Raw genomic sequence first — 18,459 nt, 5'->3', positions numbered from 1 at the left:
GCCTCCTGACGGATCTGGCCGTCACGGAAAAACTTTGCTGGGGTGGTGTCATGAAGGAGGCATCAGTCCATGATTATTACAGATATCATCAAACGTATTAAAACAAAAGAGCTGCACATATTACTACTTCCATTCCAAATTATAATACTTTTTGGCTTTTTTAGATACAACAACTTTTACTACGTATTTAGATACATACTATATATATTTAGATGTATAGTAATTCGCCAAAACAACTACTTGTTGATGTGACCGAAACAGGAGCTATCTTTCCAGGATATCAACTCTAGTGCTAAGTTGTCATTACTTTGACCTAAACTGGTCGATGAAGGACACAACACTGCAAAGTATGCGTGTTGCCCTCTTTGATTAGAGTCCCAATTGGATCCTATAAGATTTTAAAAACCTAGATAAAATTCTAAAATTCTCATCCAAACATATTTGATCTGAAGGGATTTAAACATAGAGGTTTAGAATCCAATTCTCATTAAAAATGTTTAAACACGTATCTCACCAATGGTTGACCCTTCGACCTTCACCTCCTTCTGCACATCTGCGGCCATGATGTCGGATACGCCAACGCCCCTTCGACCTTCATCTGGCTCCAGCCTCTCAACTTTGTTGGTATTCTTGCCTAGGTTGGAACTGATCGGGGAGCCAAGCTCGTGGCTAGGGTTGTTTTTGCGCTATTCTGCTTGGGCTAGTCCGCCTCATGGACTCACCTGAAGTGGGCTTTGCTTTCTTAGCTGTCCGACTTGCTAGGGACGCTAATAATCACATATGTCACCAGAGAGTGAACCCAAAAGAAAGGAAGAAGCACACCCTTCTGTTACCCCTCCATTTGGTCGAACTCAGGTCTGATTCAGTAGGTACGTATGGCTTTCTGGTCCCTCCTAATGCATACGGTATGTATTTGATCCGGACCACATAGGTTGGCTACCGGTGTTTAGAGGTGAACATCTCTTGGCTTGTGAATATGTTGATGTTTAGTGCATCAAGGAGGTAGACGGGAATGGAGAAGGACAAAAGAGGGGTTTGGGTCGATGGACCACGGGAGTGAAGAACGAATAGGGTTCACTACCCCTCCTTATATAGTTAAAGAGGTAGGGTTATATATAGAATCTTGATCAATTTATAGGTTGGTTTCCTAGTTGGTTACAATAGACTCGTCTTCTATGCATATTGCATATGCCTTGACCAAGTCAGTGAGGCACACCTTGTTTGGATTCATCCTAGACCAGTTGGACTGACCCACCCTCTTGATCGAGGGTGGCCAATTATATAGCCTTGATGAGGCCATGAGGGTAATAGGGCCTCATGTAGTCAACACTCACCAAAGTGGGAGGAAGGCTATTTTGATTTATAGATGAATTCATCTTTGAATTTGAAGAAAATATTGTCATACTCATTCTTGGATGCCCCCTCCTTTTTTGAATCCTTTTGTGAATTTTTGTCATATTTTCTTGGTGATTTGGGGAGCGGTGATTGATCCGAGTTCTTGGATAATTTAGAGATGTTTCTCAGAGCCTTTAGACATGAGTACATGATGAGATTAAGCTCAGCACCAAACTACCCATAAATTGGCATCTAAAATACCTCTTTCTATTCTCCAAAATCCTTGTTTTTGTGTCCTCTTTGAGATGGCTATTTTTGGTTGATTATTCTGCTCAATCTTGGAGCTATGACCACAAGGGAACATATCTAGGTTTTCCCTCCAACAAAGTTCCCACTAGCACCTGTTTCTCTTGAAATTGAGCCTTATTGAGAAAACCCTAGTTTTGGAGAAGGATTATTCAATTTGTGGTTAAGCCCAGCCTTTCTGGAAAGATCTCATGTTATGGTGGACGAAGTATACCAGCGCCGCAACAAGATCAGTGGCTAGGAGTGAGCTATGGCGGGAACACAGCAGGGCGTGGTCACCAAGTGCAGCATTGTTGTCGGAGCGCAGCAACACATGAGGAGTTTGTTTCAGTAAGTTGTTAGCCATCAGGATATTTAGGAGTTTGTTTCACTAGATTTATTATTCCTTAGAGTGAGGAGAGGTTTGTTAGCACTTTGTTATAAGTATGGAACAATATTCATTAACAAAGGTTTAGCCAAAGATTGAGTTAATCTCCCTTGCTCCCGGGCCTATTGCGTACGCTCTCTCCCTCTTACTCTATAGCTCTATAGTTCTCGGCCCGAGCACGGCGCCGCCTCCTCACCGTCGAGCGTTCAAACCTCGCACATCCACCTTCCGCTCCTATCGCCTCCATAGCAACCTAAGCTCCAACATCCCGTGGAATTACCTTACCATGAGTTCATCAAGATCTAAACCAAGTTTCACATTTTTTGAGGTGATTTGAACTTTGAAGTAGCTTTGGATTTTTGGCAAGTTTCCTACTTTCTAGAGAAATAGGGTCGTCGGTTTGGAAACCTGTGACCCGGTTTTGAGACTTGTGTTTTTTAGGGAGATCTTCTTGGGGTTGTTTTATATTGTTGTGATGCGTTCATTCAGAATTCAGAATTTTTTAAGAGCATTTGAACAGATTTTGCCTTTTTCTCCAAAACCTTCTAGATCTAAAATCCACGAAAAGATAGTCATCTGGTCTGAAAACAAGGCAATATAGTTTTCACTATAAAAACTGGGTCATATGGTTTGGACATAGGGTGATCCATTTCCTTTTCTGTGTGTTTCTCCTTATTCTTTGCTTGTTTGGCTTTTGCACATTGCCAGATTTGTAGGTCAGTAGATACATTGTGACTACGTGATCTTTAGCAGAAACTAGAAGAGAGGCGTGATTAACCTCTGGGACAGCCAATATATCGCTCAACGGTTCAGAGAAAAAAAAAAGGGTTATGAACACCTCCGAAAAATCGAGTTAGACCGGCAAATCTCGAGATTAACGAAGTCACCATAAGCACCTCGTTATCGACGGGCACGTCGCCTAACACTAAAAGCATAGCATCGTTAAATCCTAAAATAAATTCAGGAAAATGCGAGCAACCGTGTCAAGTCAGGGACTTGAACCCGGGTGAGTAGGTTCTACCACAAGAAACCCAATCAGCTGATCTATGATTAGTTCGCCATCAATAACTTTTAAATTGTTAAGTTTGTAAATGTGAAAATTATATGAATAGATTTGTCTTAAAAATACTTTTATAAAAGTATATATATATATATATATATATATATATATATATATATATATATATATATATATATATATATATATATATATATCATTTTTTAAATATTTTTATAAAAAATAAGAGGTTAAAATTGTGTTTTGAAGACCGAATCGCTGTCCTAAACAACTTCTAAATCCTATACAAAGGAAGTATGAACAACAATGGTGAAACAGCCTGAGGTAATGCTTTATTGTGATGTGTAACCTCGTGTTGCGAATTACGATGTTTCGACTTCCCTATGAGTATGACTTTTCTGAAATAGCAAAATTCTTATTAATCTTTTACTTGATTATTCGCCAACGAGGTGATATTGTGATATGCTGTAATATTCCATATTCATCTGTTAACCATATTCATCTGTTAAGGCCTTGTTTAGTTCACGGAACTTTTTTAGATTTCGCTACTGTAGCACTTTCGTTTTTATTTGAAAATTATTATCCAATCGTAGACTAACTAGACTCAAAAGATTCGTCTCGCAAATTATAGATAAACTGTACACTTAGTTATTTCTTTTACCTATATTTAATGTTTCATACATGTGCCACAAGATTCGATGTGACGAAAAATCTTGAAAATTTTTAGAAACCAAGGCCAGCAGCATCTGGATTCTGGAATATTACAATTGTCAGGTGATGTACTCTGAATCTGGAGTCAGAGCTTATTTTCAATTCACCTGCTAAACACAAGCAGCCAAGCAGAGTCAACAGACAGCACAAGTGCACAGCCACAATATCCAAATTTGCTGGAAGTAAATATATACAGTAATTCCCTCTCGGTCCAGAACATATAAGTGCCGTTTATAGATAAACTTTGGCATAGACCCATGCAGACAAACCAGACTACTTCCATACAGCACCATCGGGGGGCACAGTGTGTTTCCTTGATCACCGATATGCAGATTATTGAACATACAGAAAAAGGTTAGGGAGGAGAGGATGTATAATATCATATTTACAAGAAGCATCAGCATTCTCAGGGAACATGAGCTGAAACAATAGCTTTCCAGTTTATGGTTCAGATTTCGCCTATTTGCCTGGATGGAAGAAATTCTCCTTCAGCACATGCTCCCACTCTGTAGGTGAACCACCATACTGGTCAACTGGAGAGGAGATTATGTGCGCTTCCTGAGACCCTTCTGTGCAAACATGAGAGTCCCCAGCAGTTTGAAGCCATACATGGTTTTCACCGAGTTTATCACCATGTACTGCGCTTTGGATGCTCACTTCGTCAGATCTACCTTTGCACCTCATGGGGGTAGCAATATCTGCTGAACCACCTATCTCATTTTTCTCCCTAGCACAATTTCCTCCATCACCAAATGTCTCCAGGCCACCTACTGAATCTTTTCCTCCCAAACGATCTGCCAAATCATCGGAGTGCATAAAGTTAGAGCACTTCTCACTCAGGGTGTTGCTAATGGCTCCATTGCACACAACACCAAGGTCATCCCCATTTGATTGATCACTAAATGTGCCTTGCTGCTCCTTGTTGGCATCACCCACTGAGGTTTCATTATCAGGTCGAGACTTCAAAATTCTTAGCCTAGCCATAACAGCATCATCAATCCCATTCCCATCTTCTCTATTTGTTCTCGTATCCAGTGGTTGCTTGCTGCTTTCCTGACCCAATAGGACTGCACTATTAGGATGGGACTCCAAAATTCTCAGCCTACCCATAACAGCATCATCAACATTATCTGCACTGTTTGCACTTGCATCTAGCTGGTGTTTGTTGCTTTCCTGAATCAAAGAGGTTATATTGTCAGGACGAGACTTCAAAACTTTCAGTCTCACCATAACATCATCTTCGACTGCATATGGTCTCTTGCTTGCTTCTTGCGGCTCCCCACAGTCAATCTCACTGAAGGAGTTTACATTATCAGTACGGGACTGCAAAACCTTAAATCGGGCAAACACATCAGCATCAACACCATTGAAAATATTCCTATTTACAACAGGAGATTGCTTGGTATCTCCTCCCTGGCCCTGAAAAGCCGCAGTGCATGTAATGGTTTCTTTCCCATGGTCCTGTGGTTTGCTACTGGACATGTATGAGATAGAGCCTTTACTGCCTTCCAATGAGTCAGGGGCTGCATTGGCCAAAGAAGAAAAACATGAGTATACACAAAATCCAAGAACCATTGAAAATATTAATTTATATATCCATCTTGCTACTCCCTTCAGCTTCCTTCCACAAATATGTGTCTTCAGCATTCAAAATTGTCCACAAATGTAAACATTTCTGGTATAATCAACCCCTCCCCTCCCTCATCATTAATATTTGGAAGCAGTTTTATTTTGATGGCAAGCATGTATCTTGCAGTTTAAAGTTTTAATTAGCACTTGACGTTTATGGCATCTGTACGAAAGAAAGGCATTAACTGCGCCTCTGTAATCTTGGTGATTGATTGAGGAACATCACAGTCATTTCCCTTCCTCCTACATATGTCCCAAAAATCCTAGAAATGCTTACATTTGTGGAGCAAGGGAGTACCTTTTACTGTGTTGTTGAGACCTTTTGCTGTCTCAAGCTTCAGGCGAGCATGTTGAAGCTCATATTTGAGTTTACAAGCCGAAGCTTCTGCTTCAATCCACAAGTTTCTATAGATTGACACCTGAGAAACTTCAGTGTTGTCAAGCATCTTATCCTCCAGGTGATTAGTAAGAACCTGAAATCAAATGTGCAACGTAAGGCACACACTTCTGAAGAAATGGCTGTATTAATTCAAATTAAGCAGAAGCATGATGTTCCAAATAATGACTAAAGTTACCTGTGAAACAGTGGCCTTCAATTCTGAATCAGCATTCTCCTGTGCTGAATCTCCATGCATTGACCTCCAAAAGTCGTTCCTCGCACAATTAATATTTTTTAACTTCATTTGACTCGAGTTGCTCAATCGATCATCAATTTTTTGTTCAACCTTGAAGATAGATGAAATGAGTTAAGGCTAGAAACTAAACGGGATTATCTATCTATATATAATGTCTGGACTCTGGAGATCAGAAAGCACCATAGAAAGGAAGGAAATATAATGTCTGGACTCTGGATTCATAGTATAACTTTGGTTTAAATTGCATTATGGAATAGTAAACAGTATTTAAATAAAAGCATTTCAAGATCATACCTTGCTTCTTTTGGAACTGGCAGCTGTAAGATTTTGAATCACTGATTGCAGAAGCTCCTCTTCACCTTCCTGCAATGAAGAACCACCCTTGCATGTCGATAGAAGCGCTACTGACAGATTGTGCATTAGTTTCAGAAATATTGCCCGAGTGCTAGAGCTGGATTCAGAAGACACATTCAGCATATTCCCCTCAACACCTGGATAACATTGAGAAGGGTCTTCACCTCTTTTGTGAGTGCTTTCTTCTTTCTCCACATCTGCAGAAAAAATATTTCCATGTGGGCTTCCTGTTCTTAAATGGTCTGTATGAACTCTAGGACTAGGAGTAATAGCAATAGGATTTATCACACCTTTACTCATTAGCTCATTTATGCTTGCTGTAAGGCTGCCACCATGTTCACCCAAAAGTTTTGGTTTGCTGGCAGGACATGAACTTTCCTGTTGACTTGAAGCTATCACATTCTTAGAATCTTCAGAATCATAGCATTTATGTGTCGTGGAATGCTGTTTGTCAGGCAAATAACTAGCATGAGTAGTCATGTCATTAAGAACCCTGAAATCATTTGGCGGAACTTCTTTATGATCTTTGGAGATTTTACATCTTTCAGGCAACTTGAACGCCTTAAAAGGGTCATTCTCAGAACCCGATGCTTCATGGTGTTCACAGAATCGCCATGGATACTCAGAACTCAACTCAGGGAGCTTCTGGTTTTGATGTGGATTGATGTAGCCTACTGTTCCTATCACCACAGGAGGAGCACCATTATTTTCCATGATCCCAAAGGAAGACTGGTATGAGGCTGGTGTGCCCTTCCAACAAGGTGAATCAACACTGGTGTTATTGACCTCAGGAAACTCAGATGAACATTCACGAGGCTGAACAAATCCAGACTCAGACGAAGAAACCTTGGAACTGAAACTTCCCAAATCATGTTTCATTTCAGAAGATCCCTGCATCGGTCTCCCATTCCCTAAATGCTCAGGATTAAGGTGGTTCTCTCCAGGAGAATTGAGGGAATAGTTACCCACTGTTGCCTTGTCATCAGGGTTACTCCATTTTCCATGCTGCTTATCAGTAGTTTGGTATCCAAGACCTTTTTGTTCATTCCACACACAATCAAAATAGTCAAGATTGATTCTGCAAGGATTCATATAAGACGAAAAGGAGAATGAACTTTCCCCAATAGTGTCATTCATCAATGGAACGGTTGTATTGGCCATTTCAGATGAATTGACATATCGTGTAGACAAGATGTGAGGTTGTGTATCTGTTGAACATGACGAAAGCTGTGTGATGTATTTGTCATACGTAGAACCAAAAGGATACTGATTTAAATCTTGTCGTGGGGGATAAGGCCCTGTGTCTTCAGCACCTGAATTATCAAGCAATTTACTCACAAAGGCACTCTGCTGCTGATGAAATGCTGATGGTCCAAAATCTTTAGTGAGGGCCTCTGAACTCTCTTGGCAGTTTCCTGTCTGCTTATCATTTACTGAATTCGAGCTCTCTGATCTCAGAGAATGTAGACCCAATAAGTTACTGAAGTGATTCCTTGAGTATATGCCATAGGGAGTGGACTCGCCTACAATATGTTCAACGAGACCATCAGAAAAATGTAAAGCCACTGTTTGGTTAAAGTCGCATAACTATGCATACCAATCAAATGACTCACTCAGTGCACCTTGTTTGACAAACATGTTTTTACTGCTGCATAATTACAAGGTAATCATGTGCATCTAAGGACGTAATATTTTTTTTACCATTTAATAATAATAACACCTAGCTTTACCCGGTCTTCATGTTGGGACAACACAACTTTATCCCGTACCCGCTGTAAGTAGTATATGGAAATTGTCATATAAAGATGCTAAATATCCAGTTAAAACCTTATTGGCAAAGTCTATCAGGATCCTTCACTGCCACCCACCCACACCCAAGTCAAAACCAAAAGGCTAATCTAGCCGCTACAGTTATCTATCAAAACTGTAATTGTCATAAACAAATGCTAAAAATCCAGTTAACAATTTATTGAGAAAGTCTAAAATGACATTCACCTGTAACTCGTCAACGCCCAACAGAAAACCAAAGGGTCTGTCTATACAATACTCTGGTGAAAAAAATCTCTTACAGCACCCGATTTCTGGCCACTGGATGGAGATCGAACGGCCAGGGTCATATTTAGCTTTGAGCAAACTGCTTCTTCCCAAGCTCTACTGTTCCAACACCACCCCACGTGCCTCCAGCCCTCCACCCTGCCGCAGCAGGCTACGGTTTTGCTGAAGCCAGCAAGGAGCTCCGGCAAGACAGGAAAAAATTGGATGGACCCTGGGTCCATAGCAGGTCCTGTGAACACCCCCATGGATAGCTGCCACGTCGTGAAAACATAAATCCGACGTCTGACTGTGCATGTAGGAGAGGATGCTGCGGTGGAGCCATACTATCCATGGGAGGAGCTCACAGGACCTGCTATGGACCCAGGGTCCATCCAATTTTTTTCCCGGCAAGACACTAGCCCACACGCAGCAACCACCTCCTTACCCCTCCCTCCACCGCCGGTGTCACCCCGGCCTCAACTCCACTCACCAGAAATCCTCCACTGATGAGCCAGCGGCACCGTCACCGCCTTGCCTCACTGCCAGCCCACCACAGCCGCCGGGCAAGGAACTCCATCCCTGAAACCCAACCCCAAACAGCAAACTCTAATAGTCTAATCTCAACAGAGCTCTCGCCAGATTTGGGGAGGGCAAGGTCGTGCCATTCATTTATTTGCCACAAAACAACTGGGTGCTGCCACCTGACAGAACACCCTAGCATTCCCCGAACCAAACAGCCAATCTAGCCACAAGCTTATAAGGGCGTCATGCTCAAATCACCAGCTCTGGTGAAATTTTATTGGGCGCAGAGGAGAGAGAGAGAGCAACGAGCTAGCGCTGCCACAGTCACTAGTCTGACATGCCGAAAAAGCTCCCTCTCTCAGCTCTGTTGCTCTGCATACCTCCACTCTCCACTTCTTTTTTTTAATTGTTTTCAGCTTTCAACTCTGACTGGCGATTTGGTCATCCCGTTCGGGACGCCCTAAAGTCTCTATCCCAAATATGTAAAGATGAAAATCCATTAATCTAGCTGGGAAGTTTCAGTTATCCATCCCAAACTGGTTTGAAAAGCATACCCGCTATGATACGGATGGATACACTGGTGGCTGGTCCGTCGCACCGAACAATCACATGAATTGTACACAACACATGAAACAAAGGGCAATAGCAGATGCAGCTCTCAAGTCCCAAGGCATCGCATCTAACACCCACCGATCACACGTGAACTAGTGAGTAGTGACGGTGCTTTGAGATACCGACACGGAGACAGGGGGTGGGTTGTTTTGTTAGTTTTTGTTACCTTTATAACCCGGCGGCGTGGCGGCGGGGGCCATGTAGCTCGCGGGAGGCTCCATCCACGACACGGCGCCCCAGTCCCCGCCCGCAGCGTAGACGGACGGTGCGGTGGGGAGATCACGGACGGGGCCTGGGCCCGGGCCCACCGGATCAGCGGCGGGGAAGGGCGCGGCGGATGGGGAGAGGGAGGAGGAGAACACCGCTCGCGGCGGCGGCGGCGGCGGCGGAGAGCGCTGGTGGTCGCCGGAGTACGGCAGCATCGCGGCGGGGCGGTGGTGGCGTGCGGGTGGGGAAAGTGGCACGGGGTTTGGTGGGGACGATGGAGTGTGGCGTACGACGGGGAGGGGAGGCCTGGCTCTGGCTCTGGCTCTGGCTCTGGCCTGGTCTGGTGCGCGACGTGTGCGTTTCTGGTGGAGCAGAAGCAGAGGAAGGAAGTAGTTGGATGGGCCGTGATCGGTTGAGCCCAGAACAATATGGGCCTCAGACCTCTCAGCCCTCATGGGTGCGCCAGCAGGAAGTGTGTACTCTTTTGGGCCAGGCCGTATCAGGGTCCGATGTGAACCAGAAAGATTGCTAGGCATTTGATGTTTCTCAAAAAAAAAAAACACCCATTTGATAATCTACAACTGATAGACCTGAATGAATGTCTGATTCCACTATGAAGGACTGGAGCTTACTAGATCTGAAGGTGGCAACTGGCAAGCATATGCAAGTGTGCAGTAAAGAATGAAATTATTTCTTAGTAATCTGAAAATATCTGATGATGATAAATTAAGGTAGCTCGTGGTGACAGCAGACAAATAGGCTGCGTGACCATGAACATAAAAGGAAAAGTTCAGAAAAGACAGGGGTACGTGGGACGCATGCATGGACGAATTGCTTCGTCGGTAAGTCTGGATTCATCGCTTCTTTATGCTGTTTTCTCTTGCTTTTCGATTACAGTACTATATTTTTATAACTATCAGTGCTTCAGATGTACGTACAGTAGAAATTTCCTTATCCCTTTAACTATTATGCTAGCTTCGAATCTCTTGCAAATAACCATTACAGAAATGTAAGAATAACGAACTGCTGGTGGCCGACCCCAGACCTCTAACTTCTCAAAAGGATATCTGTGTCGACATTTCAGAAACTTGGGAATGAATGGCTGCTGTTTATAGAAGCTATATATACAGTTTCAATGCATAACCCAACCTTCAAAAAAGGAAAACAATTACGTTATGAACCTCTTCCAAGGATATACTGAATCTACAGAGACATGAACAAAAGCATTAGCGAATTTATGACAATTTTTTTATTTTTCCCCATATTCCTGCACGTGCGACCGACACTGGAAGCCCGCAAGCACTTGCATGGACATGCAGAAAGGAGGAAGAACTTCGCAGATGCAGATGATGCACTGCGTGCGCCAGGGATGCCATTTCCTAGTGTTCTTCGACCTAGAGCCTGCATAAAACCGCATGCTCACCCCCTGTTTTGGTACTGCATGCTCCAGCCACACATGTGACATGGCGGACGTGGTCTCTGACCTGGTCCTGTCCTTCTTCTGCTGCTGCTTCTACGCTCCCGGCGACAACCACCGCGGCGTCGGCACGCACCACCACTACAGCGGCGGCCACGGCCGCGATGCGGCGTATCACCATCACCACCGCGGTGCCGGCAACCGGAGCAGGTCGGTGTCCCTGCAGGTGCGCGCTTACTACACCTGCACCCTGAATCAACTCTAGATTGTTTTTGTTTTTATATGTACAATGACTGGACTAACCAGAGCTGAGCTGCATCTAGACGGTGGAGCTTAAGGTGAGGATGTGCTGCGATGGCTGCGAGAGAGTCGTACGACAAGCCCTCCAGAACCTCCGAGGTACGTACACACGACACGCCGCTGCTCTGTTTATTCTCCGGATCAAGCAAAAAATCGTATTGCGATCTTATCTTACAGATCCACACATTTGCTATATGTATATGTGACTACAGGAGTGGACAGAGTGGATGTGAACGTGCCAATGGAGAAGGTGACGGTGACGGGGTACGTGGACCGGGCGAGGGTGCTGCAGGAGGTGCGGCGGAGCGGGAAGAAGGCGGAGTTCTGGCCGAGCGGCGGCACGTCGCTGTGGTTCACGTCCCCCCGGAGCTACTTCCGCGACGACTCGTACCGCCGCGACAGCTACAACTACCGCCGGCGCGGGTACAGCGACGGCGACCGCCACGGCCGCATGCGCGAGCCCGCCCGCGGCGCCGGGCCCGTCGGCAACATGTTCAACGACGACGACGTCGACGCCGCCTGCCGGATCATGTGACCCATGCGCGCGCGGATGTTGCCGCCGTTGCTCTGCTAGTCTTGGTTTCAGTTTTTTCGTTTCGCATCATCTTATCATGGGCTCGGCGTAATGGATCGCGAGTTGATCCAAATGGTGGACCATGCGTACCGTCGAGCTTCTGGTTTTGAACGAATCTCCCTAATTTGATCCATGAACTGATCGATCCGAATCAATGCCGCACGTATCAGACAAAGCGTTGTGACTACAGTTGTTACTATCACAAAACTTCGCTTTCTCGTCACGAAACAGGGAATGGTATTCATAGTGTCTCTTTGATATATTTGATTATATGTTTATTTAGCAAGTGATAGCTAGTTTATATAATTATAGTAAGCGAAATTAATGACCAAAACCTATTTTATTTTACTCTTTTATTATAAAAATATATATGTGTTTGTAGAGATAGAGTGTGTGTACGTAATACGTTCATAAGGTTGAGTACACGTATCTGTGTTGTACTATGATTCACACACAAAAAAATACTTATCATATCACCAAGGGATTGATAAATTTAGTATGACAAGCATGAGCATATTTTTGTATAATTTTAATTAAGGTTAAAATAGTTTGACTAGTTGCATTTAGACAGGTAAGATTGGGATTCAAACCTTAGATAGAAAGATAAATTATTGGCAAGACATCAATGCAAAATCTTGCAATTGCAATTAAGACATTGTTTCTACACAAAAACAAAATCGGTTCTACATTGGCAAGTCCAAGCTGAAAAGATTTTCTTTTTCTTTACGGTCTCCTTCGAAAACAAAGGTAACTATAGATTCAAATAAAACTATTTGTTAAAGTTAACTATGTTTATAGAAAACAATATTAACATTTACATATCTATTTATTATAAAAATAAATTTCATCACTAATCTAATGGTACTTTTAGTATCATAAGTTCCAGCACTTTTTTTTATAAATTTGATTGAATTTTAAAATTGTTAGAGTAAATTATTTTTTTTACACAGAGGAGGTACCCCATAGATGCTAGCGCCGCTCGCATCCTCACCAACTTTACTAAAAAATTTTTGTTCGCCTCGAATAAATCGAAAAAAGAAAACACACCTGACCAGCAGCTGACCACACACCACACGTCCGAACATGGTGAATCCGAAGCCGACGAGGTCGGCCACCGCACGGGCACATCTGTCACCGGACCGCGCCAGCGCAAAAAAGAGTTTAAACTAATCTACCACCAGCTGGACGGGAGCCAGCCCTTTCCATGCGCCTGTCCATGCACCGTCCCCTCCGTGCTCCCGCTCCCTCTCGTCTTGCAACGCTGTGGACCAGTTCCACGGAGGGAACGCCCGATCCTGCACACGTGTCCCCGCCTGCCTCCCCCCCCGGATCCGGTCACCGCCAGGTGGGCCTCACCCCGGATCCAGTCACCGGCAGGTGGGCCTCACCCCCCGTCACACCACGCACGCACGCAACTCGAGGCCCAGCCACAGCCAGGGCTCGAACCTTCTCTCCTTCTCGGCTTGGCTTGGCTTGGCTTCCTCTTCCTCTTCCTCTTCCCCTCCACGCGATCGAAACCGAAGCCCGAATCAATCCTTTCTCCACCACCGTTCCAGCCCTCTCCAGGCGCCCCGCGTCGCGGAGCCGCCTCGATCCGCCTCCGGTCTCCTCTCCTCCTGGTCGCCTTCCCCCCTTTCCCCGCGCGTGTGCGTTGGCCGGCTGGGTTCCCGATGAGGGGGTTGCTGGCGGTGGAGGCCGCAGGCGCGGCGGCCTCGGCCTCGGTGCTCAACGGCGCTGTGGACTGGTGGCGTGACGTCAACGAGTCGCCGCTGTGGCAGGACCGCATCTTCCACGCGCTCGCCGTGCTCTACGGCTTCGTGTCCGTCGTCGCGCTGGTAAGCCACCCTCCCGCGCCCACCTCGCTGCCCCGACCCCCTCGTCTGGTCCGATCTATCAGAATTGCGCGATTAGATGGGATTTTTCCGTCGGTTTCGGTTGGTGTTCGGCTCGATTGGCGCGGGGCCGGCGCTGGTTTGATTTGTGGCCGTGCAATTTTGAGGGACCTGATGAATTTCGAGACGACTTGAGAGAGGCGGCACTGTAGCGTCCGCAGAGAATTCTGAATTTGCGGTGTTTGATTTCTCTTGCAGATCCAATTGATCAGAATCGAGTGCAGGGTGCCAGAGTATGGGTGGACAACGCAGAAGGTGTTCCATTTCCTAAACTTCCTCGTGAATGGAGGTGAGCCAGGCATTTGTGCTGATTGCACTACTTTGCTTCCGCTGGGTGTTTGATTTGGTGGACTGATCATCGATGTGAATGCTCTGTTCCTGCTTTCAGTGAGGTCCGTCGTGTTCGTGCTGCGTCGAAATGTGCAGCTCGTGGAGCCTGAGGTTTGTAGCTGGTTTAATGATTATTATACTGTACTTCGTGTAATGGATTTGTTGGAGGTCTTGAGTAATGGTTTGAAGCAAATGTGGTGCCACAGATAATACAACATGTGCTTCTCGATATGCCCGGGCTTGCGTTCTTCACGACATATGCACTTTTAGTGCTCTTCTGGGCAGAGATTTATTATCAGGTACCTCGTTTTCTCTCTGATAGACCTCTGTGTTGTTTTGTCAACGTTGTTGCACCTCTTAATTTTTTGTTCCTGTTCTGCAGGCACGTGCAATGTCGACTGATGGGCTTAGACCAACTTTCTATTGGATCAATACCGTGGTCTATGCAATTCAGGTGATAAACCTGTCATTTAACTCATAATTTAGGTTGGACTTCAGAAAGATATATGCTGTGCTAATTTAATACTATATATGGGAATGTGCACTTGTTCTATGGACATTGATCACATCTAAAGTTTTATTTGTCTATGCAAGTGCGTGTCAGGCACCAGACCAATCCTAGGATTTTCCTGACCATCTGTCCACATGAGGACATGCCTGTCTGTCATTGTCGTTAGCCCGCAAAACTAGCAAATTCTTTTGGATGCCAAGTGCTGTGATACCTTCCTTTACCAATGAGGAAAAATATCGTGTGAACATATTTAATGCACTATCTTAACTGCCATCCCATTAGGGTACACATAATTGATAAATGCTAACCTCACTAGTACATGCCATTATTGTCAAGTCTGATTTCTTGGTGAAAACTGGAAAGTAGTCACACTGGGGGTGTTGTGTATGCATTTTTATTTGATACATGCAAGGTAGGGACATTCTGGTTTCTGGACTCATTTGGTATCAATGAATTTCAGATAATTCTATGGTTGGTTTTGTGGTGGAAACCAGTTCGAGTTATGGTCATCTTGTCAAAGATGTTCTTTGCAGGTAATCCATGTTTCATTTCCCCTTTTCCATCGATCTATCCCTATATCCCTTTGACAGCAGAAAATCATGGGCATATGCATCTTGGAATTCATGAAGTGCGATTAATTTTCATCTTATGTAGTACAATTATATTGAGGACTCATGGAAATTTTTATTGGTGAAATTTGTCAAAGTAAATTTTAGAAACAGTTGTTGTGAAACATTGGTTTGTGGTATCTGTTATTGCCTTATTAGCAGGGAATGACTTGAAGACCACACCACATTAAAGCTGTGATTGACTTTTTTCGGCTTCTTGACCTTTTCAGCTGATAGTGTGCTATGTCTTTCAGGTGTATCACTATTTGCAGCCCTCGGGTTTGTTCTCTATGGAGGAAGGTAACATTTTCTGGCTTCACTTTACCCTAATGAATTGATGATATTCTCCTGAAAACCCAGTAACATTCTTTGTTCTCTTTAATGGTTGTTATGTGTGCAGCACCACGGTCTTACTATGCCATTGTCCTGATAGAGTATATCAAATGCCTTATTTTTCTTAGCTGGTAGTAGATTTCTGGCCAAATTTCCACTAAAAGATCCAGAGCAAGACTTGCATTCTGTAACCACCATTTTTCAAGCAGATCAGGATGCGTAGAAGTGGTTTTCTACACTAGTCATAAATACCCATTGCTGTACTGGGATGCATGTGAGATCTTCCCAGTGCATAACTTATACCCTTGCTTCTTGATTTGTAGGCATATTTTATCATCCTAAGTATGCATGTAGTACAGTTTAACCCTTCATTGATTGAGATGGCTTTTGATGTTCTGTCTGTTTCTTTAGGTTATTCCTGATGTTGCAGCGTTTTCCTGTAGAATCGAAAGGAAGGCGAAAGAAATTGCAGGAGGTACACTTTGGATTCTGCTGGTCTGAATTCTTTGGATATTTCTGTACAAATTATACGCTAGTTATGTATTCTGCATACCTCGATGCAGGTTGGCTATGTGACTACCATCTGCTTTTCTTGTTTCTTGATCAGATGCGTCATGGTAAGCAATTGCATTTTCTTTGGACTGGTGTTACTTCTACTATTCAAATTATAAGATGTTTTGGCTTATCTAGATACATAGCTTTTGCTATACCCTTAGATATACACTATGTCTAGATACATAGTACTCCCTCCGTTCCAAATTATAAGACGTTTTGGCTTTTCTAAATGCATTGCTTTACAGACATAGTGTATATCTAAGTGCATAGCAAAAGTTATATTTCTAGAAATGCCAAAACGTCTTATAATTTGAAACGCACGGAGTAAAAGAAATGTATCTAAAAAAGACAAAATGTCTTATAATTTGGAACAGAGGGAGTACCAATTATGTTGGTAGGTATGTCCAAGGAATCCACTAACTTAAGCATGTATGTTGCAGATGTGCCTTAATGCATTTGATAAAGCAGCAGATCTTGATGTCCTGAACCATCCAATCCTGAACTTCTTGTATTACCTGGTATGAATCCTGACGGTATAAAAGCACTTTACCCTACACAGTTTGGATTGCATCAATCTTTAGATTTTTCTATAACCAAGTGTCATTTGTTTGGTAGTAATTTTAAAGTCTATGGTAGATACATGCAATAGTTTTAGTTTGACATCCAATAAATCAAAATATCATTGGAGTGTATAGATTATCTCATATGCAGATGCAAGGGTTTTTATGATCTTGAATTGCACATACTCCTACCCCTCAGTGAAACATCTATGGGAATCAAATTATCCTTTTTCCGATTACTGACAGAATTCACCTACTGCAACTGCAGCTGGTTGAGATAGTGCCTTCGGCTTTGGTGCTCTTCATTCTACGGAAACTGCCTCCAAAGCGTGGGATCACACAATACCACCCAATCCATTAGAGAGCAGGCCTTGGTGGACAAGCAAAGGTTTTCTGGTGGATAGTCTTACACAGCGTGGTAAATACAGAAGGCAGAGTGAAAAGTACCACCCGTGCTCACGAGCTTGCCCAAGCTTTTTATACGAGGAAAGGCTTTAGAATCTCAGGTTCAAATTGTGTGTAAAAATGCAATCTCTTTCTCTCAGATTTAGAAAATGTAACTTATATAACTTTGTTATTCTCAGTGCATATCATCTGTTTACATCGCCGCAATTGTTTGTATGTTTCTTTTGGTCCTCTGCCTACTCACCTTTGCTGGTCAAGAACATTTTATCCTCTTGGATTGCATAGATGATGTCATTATATAGGGAACTGAGAAAACTTAATTCTAAATTATATAAGAGCAAGTTTAATAATAGTCTATTTGCTGACTATAAGGTTTCTTACCGTCTTCTCCCAGCCCACCCATACAATAGTTAGTTATTCACTATTAATACATGGTCCACTTATCTCTCTCACTAAGTTTCTTGGTTATTTGGTTATTATGTCTAAGCTGGCTGTTTCTGTTTACAGTCTGCTTCTTCTCTCTCTCCTCCCTTCTCTCCTTCACATCAGCATTTAGCTAACTTACAGCCCACCATAATACTTGCTCTAAGAGAGCTTCAACAGCAGATTGAGAATACTCATCCACGTGGACAAGCGCAGAGTGGTCAGCCTGTGCGCCCAGCGTGGCGGTGGGCCGGTGGCTCGGGACTGGCCAGCCCACCTGTGGCGGCGGTGCAGTGTCCAGCCCGACCGCTCGGCACGGCGGCGGCCAGAGCACCACGACGGTACCTCCACCATCCGCGGAGACTGTGATTGAGAAAAAAAAATGGCCATGAGAAAAAAAAAATGTCCAGGAGTATTTTTTTTATATATAAGGACAACTGAAAAGAAGGATTTTCTGGAGTATTTTTAATATATCTTACCTGTATGTCACTTTTTAAGAGTTTGATTGTTTTTCCAATCTAGTGGAGTCGCTCTAAATAACGAACGGCAGCGGAGCGTGTTCTCTGAGGCTTTGTAGCCGAACTAACATCGGACGGCAGGCTGCACGTGCCACCAGCTGCCCTTGGCGGGGAAAAAAAATGTTGCGAACCTCCTGAGTCCTGACTCATGTGCAGCACCGCTGGATTGACGAGCTGCGTCGGGAAGGCCACGGTCTTGCGATGCCTACCGGCACAGACCACCACCTGCTGCTACTGTTAGGCCGTTTAAACCACCACCTGCTGCTACTGTTCGGCCGTTTAAACGTTGTCTAAACACTAGAC

The 18,459-nt window shown here is 43.9% G+C and overlaps 3 protein-coding genes across 5 annotated transcripts; 2 read left to right on the top strand and 1 right to left on the bottom strand.

Annotated features, from left to right (window-relative positions):
• LOC8058812 lies at positions 3,871-10,061 on the bottom strand. Of its 2 annotated transcripts, XM_021451706.1 has the most exons (6): positions 9,690-10,060; positions 6,646-7,878; positions 6,296-6,552; positions 5,942-6,091; positions 5,665-5,839; positions 3,871-5,260 (listed from the first exon to the last, which is right to left on the bottom strand). In XM_021451706.1, the coding sequence occupies exons 1-6, from the start codon at positions 9,943-9,945 to the stop codon at positions 4,197-4,199; spliced, it is 3,135 nt and encodes a 1,044-aa protein (XP_021307381.1). In that variant the 5' UTR covers positions 9,946-10,060; the 3' UTR covers positions 3,871-4,196. The 2 variants fall into 2 exon arrangements, with proteins under 2 accessions (XP_021307381.1, XP_002465015.2); XM_002464970.2 differs by having other exon boundaries at positions 6,296-7,878; positions 9,690-10,061.
• LOC8058811 (heavy metal-associated isoprenylated plant protein 30) lies at positions 11,114-12,864 on the top strand. The gene is made up of 3 exons (XM_002467539.2): positions 11,114-11,373; positions 11,471-11,546; positions 11,660-12,864. The coding sequence occupies exons 1-3, from the start codon at positions 11,146-11,148 to the stop codon at positions 11,980-11,982; spliced, it is 627 nt and encodes a 208-aa protein (XP_002467584.2). The 5' UTR covers positions 11,114-11,145; the 3' UTR covers positions 11,983-12,864.
• LOC8062864 (tobamovirus multiplication protein 3) lies at positions 13,460-17,435 on the top strand. 2 transcript variants are annotated; one of them, XM_002467538.2, is made up of 11 exons: positions 13,460-13,856; positions 14,112-14,202; positions 14,302-14,354; positions 14,450-14,542; positions 14,626-14,697; positions 15,215-15,287; positions 15,617-15,662; positions 16,107-16,170; positions 16,259-16,312; positions 16,691-16,768; positions 17,079-17,435. In XM_002467538.2, the coding sequence occupies exons 1-11, from the start codon at positions 13,692-13,694 to the stop codon at positions 17,169-17,171; spliced, it is 882 nt and encodes a 293-aa protein (XP_002467583.1). In that variant the 5' UTR covers positions 13,460-13,691; the 3' UTR covers positions 17,172-17,435. The 2 variants fall into 2 exon arrangements, 1 of the variants encoding a protein (XP_002467583.1); XR_002449380.1 differs by having other exon boundaries at positions 13,461-13,856; positions 16,303-16,312; positions 17,079-17,149.

Source organism: Sorghum bicolor, chromosome 1 (genome assembly GCF_000003195.3).
Source record: "Sorghum bicolor cultivar BTx623 chromosome 1, Sorghum_bicolor_NCBIv3, whole genome shotgun sequence".
Lineage (NCBI taxonomy): Eukaryota > Viridiplantae > Streptophyta > Magnoliopsida > Poales > Poaceae > Sorghum > Sorghum bicolor.
The sequence above is the reverse complement of the archived record's forward strand: the minus strand, read 5'-3'. Positions and strand labels throughout refer to the sequence as shown.

Excerpts from the sequence above, each read along its gene's own strand:
- LOC8058812 (XM_002464970.2), bottom strand. The coding sequence starts at position 9,945 with ATGCTGCCGTACTCCGGCGACCACCAGCGCTCTCCGCCGCCGCCGCCG. Across the intron at positions 7,879-9,689 it reads CACGCCGCCGGGTTATAAAG|GCGAGTCCACTCCCTATGGC; the intron begins GTAACAAAAACT and ends AACATATTGTAG. Across the intron at positions 5,261-5,664 it reads TCTCAACAACACAGTAAAAG|CCCCTGACTCATTGGAAGGC; the intron begins GTACTCCCTTGC and ends TGGCCAATGCAG.
- LOC8058811 (XM_002467539.2), top strand. The coding sequence starts at position 11,146 with ATGCTCACCCCCTGTTTTGGTACTGCATGCTCCAGCCACACATGTGAC. Across the intron at positions 11,374-11,470 it reads GCAGGTCGGTGTCCCTGCAG|ACGGTGGAGCTTAAGGTGAG; the intron begins GTGCGCGCTTAC and ends AGCTGCATCTAG. Across the intron at positions 11,547-11,659 it reads AGCCCTCCAGAACCTCCGAG|GAGTGGACAGAGTGGATGTG; the intron begins GTACGTACACAC and ends ATGTGACTACAG.
- LOC8062864 (XM_002467538.2), top strand. The coding sequence starts at position 13,692 with ATGAGGGGGTTGCTGGCGGTGGAGGCCGCAGGCGCGGCGGCCTCGGCC. Across the intron at positions 14,543-14,625 it reads GGGCAGAGATTTATTATCAG|GCACGTGCAATGTCGACTGA; the intron begins GTACCTCGTTTT and ends CCTGTTCTGCAG. Across the intron at positions 16,171-16,258 it reads GGCGAAAGAAATTGCAGGAG|GTTGGCTATGTGACTACCAT; the intron begins GTACACTTTGGA and ends ACCTCGATGCAG.